This window comes from Drosophila hydei, unplaced genomic scaffold (assembly GCF_003285905.1).
Source record: "Drosophila hydei strain 15085-1641.00,03,60 unplaced genomic scaffold, DhydRS2 tig00008114-arrow-pilon, whole genome shotgun sequence".
NCBI lineage: Eukaryota > Metazoa > Arthropoda > Insecta > Diptera > Drosophilidae > Drosophila > Drosophila hydei.
The window spans coordinates 6,659,552-6,675,128 of NW_022045827.1; the positions used below are offsets into that span (position 1 = coordinate 6,659,552).

Below are 15,577 nucleotides of genomic sequence, written 5' to 3' on the forward strand. Positions count from 1 at the left end.
GTATCCTGCAAATGATTTCATCGTCTCTTGACGTGCTTATGTGTGCCTTAATTGTTTTATTTGAGTGCTATTATGTGCAGGCACTTGGGCCAGACGACAGCGACGGGTTTTTTTACTCTTTTTCTTTTTTTTTCTTGTCTTAAGTGCTTATGCTGGCTCGATTCGTTTATGATCGTTATGATGTCATGCCAAAGCGAATTCCTCTTCATTTCTTTTTTTATGCCTAATGTGCGGTTCGGGCCATATTTGAACTGTGCTGTTCTACTTTTCATATGTGACTAGACTTTGCGGTTAGACAATCGCACATATATACACACATATATTTGCTTTAACAATTTGTCAAAAATGCGTCATTGTAATTGCGGCCTTTCGTAAATATTAAAAAAAAAACAATAAATAAAAAAATAAGTAAAGAAAAAAAACTTCAACAAAAATAGGGAAAAAAAAACATTTCAAGACGAAACTGGAAATTTTCGCTGTTATTTAATGACTTAAAGCCGTACGTCCCCCTTACAAATCGTTTTCCAATAGAGTCTATAGCTAAAATTTGTTTTAAGCTGTTTGCTGTAGATGTTTTTGTTTTGTTTTTTTTTATTGTTATTTGTTATATTTGTTTGCTTTGGTCGCTTTATGAAGTTACATTAGTCAAACAATTGGCTGACGCCTTAAAAATAAAACAGTCAAGAAGAGGCCAACGCTGAAAAACATAGCCAAAAAAAACGACGAAGCCAAGTGAATCGCAATCTATAAATGTACACTGAAAATATGGCATAATACCTCAACTTAACTGCAGCACAAAAAATGGCTTTGTTTATCACTAAAATGGTTTTACAATATTTTTGTTTGTGTGATCCAGTGTAGAATAAATAATTATATAGTTTATGTCAGACATGACAAATGGGTTTTCGTCATTTTTGCCGAGTAATGTTTAGGAAAAAGCTCATAAACTATTATTTAATAACTGCTGGCTAAGAAAACTAATTTTTTATTGATTTTCAACAAAATGATCGTTCTAAAATGTCTTCTAACTTTCGCAGGAAATGTATTTTTAAACTATATAGCAAGTTCCTCGAGTATAGCTGACTATTTATATTTATTATATCTGTAGCTAATTGCTTATAATTTCTATCAAGTTTTATTAATGATTTTCGATTAATATGCATATTCCAACTTAATTTCTCTTATGCAAACTTGTTATAATCTATCGCTGTCAAGTCTTTCAATTACCTGAGCAGCATTTACACCGTAGCAACAATTTAAATATTATCGATTATAATAATACAATACTTAATTAACGTTTGTATCACATTTTTCGTTATGGGAAAATTTCCCTTCACACATTTCCCCTCTCAATTTCAAGCTTAAAGAAATATCGATAACACATTACGACGCATGTTACACACATGTTTAGTAGTGTTGTTAAACGCTCAAAGTGCGCGTAATCAAATTGTTTCCCATAAAGATGATTCAGAGTAAGCGGATATACAGCCATTCGTGACAATTGAGATTAACTGGGTCGTTATATCAAGTACCTGCTCTATCGCTAGCTTTCAGCTAGAACTAATCAAAGTTATGCAATAAACACACACACACACACACACACACACACACACACACACACACACACACACACACACACACACACACACACACACACACACACACACACACACAGACACGACAGACACCTGATAAATTCTAAGAGTTCTATCTCTCTAACTGTAAGATATGTGCTGCTATAAGGTGATCTCGCAGTGCTGGCTAGCTTTTATCGCTGTTGCAGCTGGCGAATGCTCGCAAATATGCCAAACGCGAGCATAAATATTTACGATTTCGAATTGCGATGCTTGGAATACTTGAACACTGGTTACAGCGGCTACAACAAGGTGTTAAAACCAACCAAAGGCCGCCACACTCCACAGCGACAGCCACAGCCACACTCCACAGTTCGAATCACGTTTTAAGATCGAGGTGAATTCTTACTACCGCCGCTAACCCAGCCAAATGGCACGTTTGCTATAGCATGGTTCGACAGCTTCAAGCCCTCAGTCTCAGTCCGCCTTAGCGTCAGCTTCAACTGCATCTGCATTTGCAATGACTTTCTTTTTGGCCCAACGTCTAACTAACACAGACACACGAAGATGATAGCAATAAGTAAATAAATAAAGAAAAACCAGCTAAAACTAACAACTTCTTCAAATGTCATGACATTTGAGCTCGGCTAATGCCAATTTTTGGCTTTTTATGAAACTCGGACCAGCGCAAGCGCATAAATATTTTATTTCCAATCAAAAAATTGAGCAATGAAGATCGCTAAAAACAATGATTAAATAAAAGAATGCGATTTATTAGAATTGCTGTTCGGCCAAAATTAAGTATTTCTCTTAAATTCAGGCAGTGAATATATAAAGTAAATAAAACGAATATTTTTATTGAAAATGTTGATATTTTTTATTTTTTGATATTTTTAATATTTTCCCAATACTATCTTAACTCCTAAAAAAATATTAAAAATAAATAATAAATTGTTAAGTCTGCCTAAAATGAAAACATTAAAAAAATATATATATAATAATAATTTATATTTGAGAGCCATTTCGATTAATAGATAAATAGATTATATTAACTTTGATTAGCTGTGCTGTTGTCTGCTCTATGGCCAATCACTCGATCGTAACCAGTTGAAGGCCGCGTTTGTTTTGATTAGCATATTGTTTAGTTATTGCGTTAACTTCCGGATACCTAAAGATGCGAGCATAACTCATTTGGGTTTCGTTTGGTTATCTCTTGCAGAGCCCAAAACCCTGGTGACCGTTGGACAGCCGTCAGGCATTGATGAGAGCGAAACGCTTGACGAGATTAACTTGAACGCCAGCAGCAGCGACGACTCGACGACAGCGAACGCATCCATCAATCCATATCAGAGCGTTGCGGATGCCAACGCGAATCCATTGCTAGAGCCGCCGCTTGCTGCAGACTCTCTGCTTAGCCAGGCGGCGTCTTCATTTGGCGCCTTGCCTTCGGTGGCCTCCAACGTTTTTTCAACCTTCTCGAAGCGCATATACGCGGGCACTCGAGAAGCGGACGAGGCACAGCCCCAATTGGATATACAGCCCACTTATATACAGCAAGCGGGTCAAGTGCACGCAGCTGCTGTTGCACCGCCGCCCTTCTACGCTGCCCCACCGGCTCATGTCGGCGAAGCTGCCCCAGAGCCACCGAAATTCTATGCGCCCACAGAGGTGCCTGGCTTAGCAGCTGGAGCTTTGCCACTACCCCCACCATCGGCCGGACAGAACACTTATCGCATTAGTGCCAGAAAGAAGCTATACGCACCCATACCAGGTCTCTCCGAGCAGCAACAGCAGCCAGTGCCAGCTGTTGATCCCTTCCAAGCACCGCCATATCCCACACAGCCATCGGCAGCGGCGGCAGCAGCAGCATTCGAGCAGCCTGCACCACCAGCCGTTCAAGAGGAACGCAAGAGCGGTGGTCTCTTCTCACTTACTAGTTTAGTGCCCACTGGCGTGTTACAGAATATTTCGGGTCTAGTGCAATCGGCCACAGGCAGAACCAACGAACCTGCGCCACCCCCACCAGCCAGCTACAATCCAGCTGATTCAGGTGGCTACTTTGACATAAGCACATCCGGCGCTGCCGTACCGCAGCCGCCTGCAAACTTTTTTACGCCTGCAGCTCCGCCTGCTGCTGCTGATTATTTTGCGCCCACTGTAGCACCACCCACTGTAGGTGGTTACTTCAATCCTTCCGTAGTTGCTGCAGCTCCGTCTGTTGGTAACTTCTTTACGCCAGCACCAGCTGTTTCTGGGCAATCAACCGGTGTTCAGCCAACGCCAGCCGCGGTACCACTGACATTTACTCAGCCTGGGGCACCTGCTCCGCCAGCGACATTCGCTCAGATTCCGACAGTCACCCAAGCAGCCACTGTCCCTCAGCCACTGACAGCTGCTCAAGCACCTGGCTTAATCGAGAGTACTCCAACGTTTGCACCACCATCAGTGGCAGCAGCAGCACCACCACCAGCGGCAGTAGCAACTCCACCACCAGCGGCAGTAGCAGCACCACCGTCAATAACTGCGGCAGCACCACCACAAGCGACAGCATCAGCACCACCACCAGCGGCAGGACCTGCACACTCCTCGTACCGCCTGCAGAAGGGTACCCGACTCTACAAGAGTCCACTGACAGCTCAGGAAACTGCAGTGCCCGCAACAGGCTTTGGCCAGCAAACAGCTTTAACAGCCACGCCCTTTGCACCCTTCGCAGCACCTGCTGCTATTTTTAATCCTTTTGGCGCACAGCCTACAGAAGTTGCCCTATTTACAGCGCCAGCTCCGTCAGCTGCACCAGCGCCAAGCCAGGAAGTTCCTCTGTTTGCGGCTGCACCACCCCCAACTGGGCCAGCAACATCGCTGTTTACACCACAGGCATCGACGGGCCTCTTTCAGACTCACGAAGCAACTACATCGCTTTTTGCACCAGCACCATCCGATACACTTCAGGAGGTTCCTCTCTTTTCCAGTTCGACTAACGCAACGCAAGGACTTACACCAGATACAAGCAACAACCTTTTTACGTCACCGACTCAGAGGGAAGAGCTAAAGAGCTCTTCAAATCAAAATCAGGAGGTTACACTATTTGCACCACCGTCAACTGCACCTGTTTCGGAAGTTCCATTATTCCCAACATCACAGAGTTTGCCCATATTTTCACAAGGACCAGCAACAGCTCTATTCGCACCACAGTTGGATGCTAAGCCAGAACCACAGCCGGCAAATCTACAAGCGGAATTAGTTGAGGAAACTCCCTTGTTTACTGCACCACCACCAACAGTAGAAGCTCATCCGCCAGCAACAACTAACGAACTCTTCGCGGCGGCAGGGCCAAACGACTCTTCATCCATACCAAGTCAAGAAATCCCCAAAACACCACCAACTGCATTAATTGAAGAAGTTTCACAGCCACCTGTCTTTTACCCACCTGCACAAGTAGCTACCACTGAACCTGAACGAGAAATTCCATTATTTGTGCCAGTACCAGAAGCATCCAATGCTGAAGCGGGTCAAGGCGTAGAGCTCTACCCACCAGCACCGACAACAGCAGCGGAGCTCCATCTAACGAATCAGGACTCTGCTCCAGCAGCTATAGCAACAAGCGCGCCACAACCAATCTTAAACGCCAACAACTTCTTCGCACCACCGGCAACAGGTGGCACAGCTCAAGAGATTCTAGGCGTATCCGCACCACAACCAACAGCAGCTGCTCCATTCGCGCCACCACTGAGCACCAGCGACTTATTTGCACCGCCTGTACAGGTGCCAGTCGCTGTCTCTAACCTGACCAGCGTTGCGCTAACCACTCAGACAACAACCACATTCTTTAATCCGTTTGCGCAGACAATAACAACTCCGCTGCCACAAGATCCGTTGCTGCCGCCCATTGGCTTTGTCGAGCCCAGCACTCAAGCTGACGGCAACGTTCTTTTCGCCGCACAGACCATTGAGCCGGTGTTGCCTGAAGCGGAGATAGTAACATCTGCAGCAGCACCGCCGCCACCACCACTAGCAGCTACCAGCCAGGACCCCGCCTCACAGGCGAATCCTTTCCGCAAAGCCAACGAAACAGCTCCAACATCAACTGCTGCTGCAGCTCCTTCGGCTCTGCTTAGCTTTTTTACGCCCACAGGAAACGGCAGCGACTTCAACTTCTTTGGATCACCACAGCAGGCGGGTCAATTTCCGGAGTTGCCGCCAGTGAATAGTGTAGCACCATCAGCATTGGTTCAAGAGCCGCCTGTTGGCGAGATAGCCACGCTTCATTCCACGCACGCACTTGGCTTTGAACAACTCATCAGCGACTCTCAGCAAGCTGCACAGCAAACGCAAAATTCTAACGAAAATAACTATCAAAATTCAAGTGTAAACTCATTTTCTGGATATTTTGGTGGTTCCGTAGAGGCGCCAGTGGCAGCCGCACAGCCACAGCCAGAGTCCCACTCACAACCACAGCCGCAGCCACAACCACAGCCGCTGACTGGCTGTAATACAGCTAATTTCTTTGATCACTTTGCCGCAAGCGGGCAGGGGCACGAGGATCAGCGCATACAGAACTTCTTTAACAATCCGCCACTACAGGATCAGCCAGCTGCACCGGGTGAACTCAAATACGATATTGTGCACAGCGGCTTACCAAACAAACGCTTCGAGCAGTGTTCCCAAACATCTGTCTCAAATATTGTCGAGCCGCCCTCATCTGCCTGCTCGGAGTTCTCCACAGCGGCACCGGCTGCAGTTGCCAATCCAGCAAACCCACATCAACCCGATCGTCAGACCGAATATCTATTGCAACTACATCAGGGTGAACTGCCCGAAGAGATCCTGCAACAACTAAGAATGGCCAACGAGAAGAGCTTGGCCACAGCACCCGCTGCCGATGCGACTGTAAGTCTGAAGTCAATATGAAATCTGTAAAGCATAGAAGAAGATATAGATATTTCTCTTCATTAGGTGGTTTATACGCCCGTATTGCCGCACTGGTTCTACAAACGCAGTGTGGACAGCAAATTTGTGTGGACACCATTCAGTCACTATGATTCAGCGCTCTTGGAGACCAGCCTGAACAGCGGTAAGTTTACAAAATGCTTCAATAACTATGAGAACAACTCATTCATATACTCCATTTACTCTACGCAGAAGAAACAGATTCTACAGCAATCGTGCCCGTCGAGGGCGGTCGGTACGATGTCAACATCAAAGAGCGCACCAAGACGCCCGTTTATTGGGAGGGCAAGGCCATTGAGGTGCGTCGCTGCTCATGGTTCTATAAGGGCGTGGATGGTAAATATGTGCCCTATGCGGAGCAAACTGCAGAAGCACTTGAAATAGAGTATAGACGTGCCACCGAAACAAACGAATGGCATAAGAAGATACCACTGGGCAATGGTGAACAGGTCACCATGCATGGACCCAGCGTAATTGTCCACTTCATGCCACCAACGACCGCCGATACGTGGGGAGGCACCGTGCAAGGCACAACACGGCCGCTGGTCGTCAAGCGTGACTTGAATGACTTTAAGATACAGCAGGGCGAATCTCAGCGTGTGGATCACTTGCTATTCATGGTGCATGGCATCGGCTCTGCTTGTGACCTGAAGATGCGCAATGTCGAGGAAGTCGGTAAGTGGGAAACACTGCATTGAGAACTCACTTGCTTAACAACTGCTTTTCAGTGGATGATTTCCGCTACATTGCCCAGCAGCTGGTGCAGTCCCACTACAAGAACTCTACAGACATGGGCCTAGTGGGTCGCGTCGAAGTGCTACCTATTGAATGGCATGGCCACTTGCACTCTGAGGAGCTTGGCATTGATGAGAAACTAAAGTCCATTACCCTAGAGTCCATACCACGATTGCGCAACTTTACAAACGACACGTTGCTGGATGTGCTCTTCTATACCAGTCCCAAGTACTGTCAGAAGATCATGAACACGGTGGCTGATGCTTTGAATGAGGTTTATCTAAAGTACCGAATGCGACATCCTGAATTCAATGGCGGTGTCTCGCTTGCTGGTCACAGTCTCGGCTCGTTAATACTCTTTGATCTGCTGTGTCACCAGGAGCCGCTCAAGGAGAGCGAAGAGGAAAATATGGTAAGCAAATGACAAAGACCGCTTCGACTATATGCTAAGCAATATAACATTAAAGTTCAATATTCAACAGGAAAATCCCGATCAACTACCACAAAAGAAGGGCCCTGAATCGAAAAATGTACAACTTCCCAACAATGATGAAATGATGCCCAAGCAGGTCAGCTACGCCATGGGCATTGGACCAGCTGGCACTGGCCAGCCGGTGATCAACTATACGCAGCTGATTTTCCATCCCAAGAAGTTCTTTGCCCTGGGCTCGCCCATTGGCATGTTTGTGACCATACGTGGCATCGATAAGCTTGGCCTCGACTTTCGGCTACCCACGTGTGCGGGCTTTTATAATATATTCCATCCGTTCGATCCGGTTGCGTATCGCATTGAAGCTCTAGTCAATCCGGATATGAAGGGCATTCGTCCCGTGTTGATTCCACATCATAAGGGACGCAAGCGCATGCACCTTGAGCTGAAGGAGACAATGACACGTGTGGGAGCGGACATCAAGCAACGATTCATGGATACGTTCAAGACAACACTAGATAGCGTCAATTTCTTAGCCACAGTGACCAGGGTCAAGAAGGAGGCCGAAGAGACGCTGGAAAAGGAGGTGACCGCAGTAAGTTTCAACTAAATTAACATTGATATTCGATTGATTTGAATACTAACCCATTCTAAAGAGTACTTCGCAGCTCTTCAATAAGCAAGCTGAGGAAACCGATGATATGTCAACAGCGACTACTTCAACAAATGCGCGTAATCGTACCGACTCCGAGTCGACGACAGCGTCAGATCCTGAATTCATTGAGCTCGATTTTCCACTGGGTAAATTGAATGACTCGAAACGGGTGGACTACGTGTTGCAGGAGGCACCACTTGAGTTCATCAACGAGTATATTTTTGCACTCAGTAGCCACGTTTGCTATTGGTGAGTCGTTGATCTAATATTGCTCAAATTTGGATTCTAGTTTTATATTTTAAATAACAGGGGATCTGAGGACACCATATTGTTTGTGATGAAGGAAATCTATACTGGCTTGGGCATAAGCACCGATAGCCAAGTACCACAGCAAACTATGACCATAGAAAGGCCCAGCTCACGATCAAGCAGTGCCGGTCCGTCGCTGTTGCCGATGTGAGTTGACATTTGGACACACTGTTGTAGACCGTTTCCGTTTTTTACTACCTATTATTACAAATACTTAGAGACAATTTATTTAACTATGTTATTTGTTAGCAAAATCATACAAAGAATTTTTAACATGTGCAACTCTAACTTGGTTAATGGTTTTATGAAATTAAGAAGAAGACTCGCATTGACACGAATATTAATTAACAAAAAAAATCCGCAACAGCACGTCAATGTGAGGAGCGTAACAAACTATTAATGACTATATATACAAACTATTCATTGCATATCTTCTTTGTGCTGTTGTTCTTTTGTAATAATGCGTTTATAATATAACTACGTAATTTGTGTGCTAAAGAAAGTGTATGTCTATTATTATTAATCAATAAATTGCGATTCAGCAGAAATAAATCTGTTTATTTGCAGTAGTTCAAAGTAGTTCTTTTCGATATATTAAGCGCGAAATGAATTTGGTTGTAATCGGTAAATAAATGTAAAATAACAATCGGGTGCTCGTAAACTAGTGTTGTAAAAATATTCACAATGGTTTGACTTATCGTAATCGGGCGACCACCACTAATCTATCGTTCGACTACCACCAATTCATTCATTACTTTCTATTTGTTGTAAATATTTATAAAAATGAAATAATTTCGCGTAAAACCAATCAAAAATAGTCCAAAATGAGGCATTAAAGTGTAAATAATGTTCCGTGCATGTAGGTGAACAGCAAACAAACCACTATTGCGTATTTTCCACCTGTCAAGTGCGCGCACAAGGACGGGGCCGTGCTGTCGTCGACATCGTCTTTTCGCTATAATTTCCCAGTGCCAAAAAAAGCCAGTTAAAAAGTTAGTGGTGTTACGCGCGCTAAACGGCAATACCTGGTTGAAGAATCTTTCAGCACACAAAAACGCCAAGACGATGACGAAGTGGACTATAAAAATTCAGCAGGTAATCAGAAAACTTAGTAAGCAATGTGCCAACAACAATTCGCAGCGCTTCAGTGACTATCAAACGCTACTTGCTCGCTCGCCTGCCCAAATAAATACATTTGTCTGTATGTATGTATGCATGCGAATGAGTGAGAGTGTATGATGCAGATGTCTGTATGTATTTATGTATGTTCTTGTTGCAATTGTTGTTGCTGCTATTGGTGTATTCGTTGTTGAAGATGCAATGGTCAAAGCTTATCTGGTTGACGCTTTTGTATGTTTCAGCTATAAAATCTATTTGTATATTTATGTATGGGAACGAGAATACTCACACAAAGCTCGGACAAAGCACAAACTGCAAGATAACAACAATACATGCCAAACTACTACACTTATCGCAACTACGCCGCCAAAGCTCAACGGAATAGCCGAACGGAACGAACCCAAAATGAGTTGGCTTCGTACGAGTCCATTGCGTCAAAGTCTGACGCGCAACAGTGGCAGCTCTGGCAACGGCAGCTCTGGCACTGCAACAACGATGCGTCAACGACCGATAGACGCAGCCACAGACTGTGATCCACGCGCCTGCTATGATAGTTTCTGCAAGCACTGGCAGCAGGCGCATGAAATTATTCAGCATCCGGGAACGCCCACGCATGATGATGTGCTGGGCGTGGTCTCGCATTTAGATTATATGGTAACGCTGCTGCTGGTTGAACTGCATCATTGCAACAAGGTTTCACTACCCTCGGCCGACTCTGCGCCACCTGCAGCGCCCTGCTTGGAGTATTTGCTCAGCGAGAATCTGCTGGACAAGCTGTACGAATGGGCCAGCACAACGGGTCGCTATGCGAACGCTGTGCGCCTGGAGCAGCTGAAACTGTATGAGCTGCTGGTGAGCCACTCGCGCCATCAGCTGTTGTGTCACGAGCCATTTCTGCGGCCGCTGCTCAAGATACTCGCTTCCAGCCAAGGCGAAATCTTTCCGCCTGACCTAGAGAAACGTTTGGTCATACTGCTGAATCAGTTGTGCGTCGTCCTCATGCAGAATGTCCATCTGCTCGATCTATTCTTCTTTTCGGCCCAAACCCAAGTGCAGGAGCAAATACAAAATGGAAGTTTGCCTCCGCCCAAAAGTGGAACAACAACAAAGTGAGTCAAAAACTAGAAATTTATAAACTTTCATTGACAATTATTCCATTCCAATTGCTTAGTTTCATCATATTTTCGCTGCTCATACCCTACGTGCACCGGGAGGGCAGCTTGGGTCATCAGGCGCGAGATGCTCTGCTGCTCTGCATGGCCCTATCGCAGAAGAATTCCAACATTGGCCACTATATAGCACAATACTCGTCCATTTGCCCACTGCTTGTCACCGGCCTTGGTGGACTCTACTCTCGCCTTCCGAACAGCATTGAGATCAATTCCATTGACTGGCATCGCATTACGCCCGACGATGTAACCGAAATACCAGAGCTAACGCTCTTCATGAATGCCCTCGAGTTCTGCAATGCAGTGGTGCAGGTGGCGCACGAGATGATTAAGCAACAGTTGCTGGACTTCATGTACCAAGGCTTCATTGTACCGGTGCTGGGCCCAGCTATACTGCAGGTGAGTCTCGTTTTTTGCTTTGTGCTCTCACACGTAAAAACTTGTCTTCGATGCATTTCTGTGGTGTTGGTTGCAAAATTTGTCAATTGTCAATTGTCCTTGGTGCTCTTGTCTCAGTGTGTGTTTGCTTCTACTTATATATCTATGACTACGTTTATACGCAATCATTATGTCAGATCTTTAAATAACTTCAAAGTTTTGTGCTTCGTCAATCGCAAAAAGTTTTGCTTTCATTTTCTGCTGGATGTAAAATGGTTCTATATTCAATCAAGAAACGATAATGCCATTCGTGATGTGTGCGACATAAACGTAGTATATAGTATGTGTGCTATCCTTTTCTTCATTTTGGGCCGACCCCAAGCTAACCAAAACACACCTCGCCTCGAAATCTCGAAACAACTTTTTGCGCTCCAATTCGCAGACACTGAAGGGCAAACATTTTCAGACGAACATCGACTCACAAATCTCGGCCATGTCCTATCTCGATTTGATATTACGCTCCATTACGGAGCCCGGCCTTATGCGTGCCTTTGTCAAATTTCTGTTGGATACAGAGAAATTTGATGGTGAACGGATTTTGGATGCTCTTGTGGAGCGCCTCCATTCGCCCGATGCCAATTTGTGTATGGTTACAATGGCTCTATTTGACACTTTGTTGGGCTTGCACTGCGAGGATTTGATGCTGGAGCTGTTGCTGAAGTATATGCTGCCGGGCAAACATGTGCCCATCTCGCATCGTCACAAGATCAACAAGATCGATCCTTATCTGAACACGACCGAGTTCTTTTTGGAGCTAACGCCCGATGTGATGAAGCGCGCCCGCGACTTGGCGAGGCCAAAGAGTGTTCAGGAGCCGATAGAACCAGCAACGACAACGGCTACGGCACCATCACCTGCCTTGCTTCTCAGTTTGCCCTCGCCAGTCATGAGCAAGACTATTGGGGCCAACTGGAACTACTATGGACACTACACGGGCGACAGCCTGTATGCCAACGTGCAGGCTTACCTGTTTGAGGCACATTCGCGGATCGCTCAGTGTCAGCGCGACTGTGGGAAATGGGCGAACAGCTATCGTTATCAAAAATGGCCAAGACAGGGTCAAGCACGCGCCACCGCCCATGCTCTGGAACTGGCTAAGCAGTTCTTCAGCGAATTCGGCACAGCAGCTCCGGTGGTTGCGGCGCCCGTGGCCAGTGAAGCGGGTGAAAAGCAGCTAGATAGCCTCCAATCGATAGGTGAATCAAGTGGCTATGAGTCGTTCAAGTGGCGACCTGCCGATGAGGATGCCGAGGGCATTGATGTGACGACGACAACAACGGCGTCTGCAAGTGACACGGATCTGGATCATAACAACAGCAGCAGCATCAGCAGTGGACGACGCGACTCATGGCGCATATCGCACAGCAGTCGCAACGAGATATTGCTCACCGATTTGGATTTCTCGGAGGATTTGTTTGCGCAGGGCACCGTAAGCTTAGGTGAGTTCCAGCTGAAATGCTTTCATGCAATATATTTTGATATATGTTTACCTTTCACCTTCGACAGGTCCCTTTCTGAATGCCATTTGGGGCAAACTGCAAACCTTTACGAGCAACTCGTTGTACGTCAACCTGCATTTAACTGGGCTAATCACACGACTCGCCTGGTATCCACTGCCGCTCATCCATTCGCTGTTACTCCGCTCCGACATTGCCATCACCTCGGATACGCCATCGTTCCATCAGGTGTTGCGCATGCTCAAACAGCAAATCGATGCTGAGCTACCGGTCGCCGAGAACTCGCTTGAGATTATCGATGTGGCACGTTCGTATCTGATTGATCGCGAGTTCCGCTTGGTCAATGTCCGCAAGATAAGTGAGAATTCACCACTGCACCAGCAGCAACAGCCGCATCAGCAACATAATCAGCAGCTACAGCAAGCCAACAATCACACACAGCAGCTACAACAGGCCCAACATCGTTCCACCTATGCGACGCTATCGGCAACAACACCTGTGCAGGCATCGCCCACCAGTGCCTATGATCCGTTTAGACGCAGCGATAACAAACGACGCAGCATAAGCAAGTCCATAACCAGCATGTTTAGCCGCAGATCAACATCGTCCACGCCGGCGACCAATGGAAATTCAGGTAGGTGATGCCGTGGTACACGACTTATCTAACCATTTTGCACAACTTACTTTTATTTAAACAAAAACAAAAAAAATTCACAAGTAAACAAAACACAGCAGCGGATGTTGGAAGAAAGCCGGTTTTGGGATCTTAACCATTAAATGCACACATACAGACACAAACACATACACACACATAAATAAATTCATAAACATATGATAATAGACTGTTTCCAATGGCCAAATAATCTTTGTGCAAAACTGAAGAAATGATTTCTTATTTAACGAAGCATATTCATATGTATATATATATGCCTGTTCAATACCCATAATATGTACTAAATTGTCATATCATTTAATTACTATAATAGTCTTTAGTTATTATGTTGAAAGAGTTCAACTATTTTTAAGCTGCCCAGCTTAAGGTCAAAGTTGTTTAATATAAATTAGCAACAAAGGCAACTAAAAAGTAAAGTAAATTGTTTATATTTATATATGTCATTGCCACGATATGATATTACTCACAGAAGAGATAAGACGACGTGGTAGTCAAGCGCTGTATGCCCGCATGCTTGTTGAATCTCATTTTCAGCTAAAGCGAAAAGCAGTTAAATGTCAAAAATAAATTGGCCATTGGAATTCAGTTGATGCACCACACAAGAAACACACTTAACGTAGATCTTGTACAATGTCTGCAGACGTCGTTGCTTATAATCAATTTGTCTCTCTTTTTCTTTATTGTTTATTTTTTTGATCGATATGAACAAAAAATTATTCTACTACGAAAAACTTAGCTTCATCTGGCTTATCACAAATTTACGCATTCTTCACCGGTAAATATTTCACGCTTAAGTAAAAGTTCTTTAAATATAAATATTTATACTGATATAACCCGTAAAACAATCCAACTAAAATCCATCATTGCATTGTCGTTAGCTATTGAAGCTGTTGAGTATTTAGACGCCTCCTGTAGCTTTGTACATATATATATTGCTCTAACTGTATCCACTTTAATATCATACGTTTACCTGTTGTCGTTGCTGCCATCGAATAGAGCTTCCATCGGGAAATAACTAATCCAAATTTGAATATTACAGGCGCAGCATCCACGCTGGTGGGTGGCAACAGTGGGGAGGTGAGTGGTGCACGCGGCGGTGCGCAGGATAGCTCGCGAGGCAACACTTGTGAGACGAGTCTGAGCACCGCACCACGACAGGAGGCACAAACGAATGTGGGTAGCAGCAGCAATAGCTCGATTGGTGGCTCTACTCAAACCTTATCTGGGACACACTCGTCCAGTACGCTGCATGGCGTGGAGAGTGGTGTACAAACGGCCAGCTTTAACTCGGAGCCAGTATCGCTCGATTCGGTGGCCTCAATGGGCATCATAGCGAACACCAGCGGAACAGAGCGATCACGTGATTTGGCCTTGTGCGCCGTGCTGCTAGACGAGTGGCTAAAGGAGCTGGCAGCCATTGCGCTGGAGCAGAGCGTTGTGCTGGTCACAGAGCAATTACTTTGACAACGGACAGGCCGTTATGCAATAGGCAATGGTTATTGGATTTGTTGACGTTTATTTATTTAACTTTAGCCAGTTTCAATTATGTTTTTTATGAAGCCTATTATTTGCTGTTAAATTATCAATATTGTGTTAGTGTATATGTGTATTTTAACCAATTCGTACGAACAAAGTAGCACTTTTGAACAGATTTACCGCAAAAAGAGACAAAACAAAAACAGAAATCACTCGTTAATCTATTTAGTTAATAAGCTTAAAGTTGTAATCGAAAATCGTTGCTAGCTGACAAAACAGACAAGTTAAGTGTTCAAATGTAAAAAATTATTCTAATTACAAGCAATAGGCATATACATATTATATGATATATATATATATATATACACCTTTATATAAAAGAAATTAGAGCAAGGAGAGGAGGAAATTATACACCACTGCATACCATTTAAATATGTATACATATGTCTATTTTTGCAATATATATTTTATGCTTTTATGTATATACAACATGAAATTATAACAATTTTTAACTAACGTGAAAGTATTAAATTGGTCCAATTAATTAAAACCGCACAATCAACATAAAGTAATTTTAATTATTAAATTTGTAAAA

At 44.6% G+C, this 15,577-nt stretch overlaps 2 protein-coding genes across 5 annotated transcripts in view; both read left to right on the forward strand.

Annotated features, from left to right (window-relative positions):
• Positions 1–8,947, forward strand: part of LOC111595558 — a 28,401-nt gene extending 19,454 nt beyond the window's left edge. Inside the window, exons 2-8 of the mRNA XM_023309352.2 lie at positions 2,794–6,461; positions 6,528–6,645; positions 6,714–7,196; positions 7,250–7,668; positions 7,739–8,281; positions 8,343–8,590; positions 8,651–8,947. Of these exons, the coding sequence (XP_023165120.2) occupies positions 2,794–6,461; positions 6,528–6,645; positions 6,714–7,196; positions 7,250–7,668; positions 7,739–8,281; positions 8,343–8,590; positions 8,651–8,801 (5,630 nt within the window). The 3' untranslated portion in view covers positions 8,802–8,947. The remainder of the gene's footprint in view (positions 1–2,793; positions 6,462–6,527; positions 6,646–6,713; positions 7,197–7,249; positions 7,669–7,738; positions 8,282–8,342; positions 8,591–8,650) is intronic.
• Positions 8,948–9,347: 400 nt separating this feature from the next.
• On the forward strand, positions 9,348–15,534 carry LOC111595457 (UPF0518 protein GI14169). 4 transcript variants are annotated; one of them, XM_023309191.2, is made up of 7 exons: positions 9,348–9,745; positions 10,012–10,878; positions 10,941–11,337; positions 11,759–12,815; positions 12,883–13,467; positions 14,243–14,281; positions 14,546–15,534. In XM_023309191.2, exons 2-7 carry the CDS (start codon positions 10,175–10,177, stop codon positions 14,968–14,970), a joined length of 3,207 nt encoding a protein of 1,068 aa, XP_023164959.2. In that variant the 5' UTR covers positions 9,348–9,745; positions 10,012–10,174; the 3' UTR covers positions 14,971–15,534. The 4 variants fall into 4 exon arrangements, with proteins under 4 accessions (XP_023164959.2, XP_023164961.2, XP_023164962.2 ...); XM_023309193.2 differs by having other exon boundaries at positions 11,783–12,815; XM_023309194.2 differs by lacking the exon at positions 14,243–14,281.
• Positions 15,535–15,577: the final 43 nt, after the last annotated feature.

Coding starts and splice junctions, on each gene's coding strand:
- LOC111595457 (XM_023309191.2), top strand. CDS start 10,175: ATGAGTTGGCTTCGTACGAGTCCATTGCGTCAAAGTCTGACGCGCAAC. Junction 13,468..14,242: donor GGCGACCAATGGAAATTCAG/GTAGGTGATGCC, acceptor CGAAAAACTTAG/CTTCATCTGGCTTATCACAA. Junction 14,282..14,545: donor AATTTACGCATTCTTCACCG/GTAAATATTTCA, acceptor TGAATATTACAG/GCGCAGCATCCACGCTGGTG.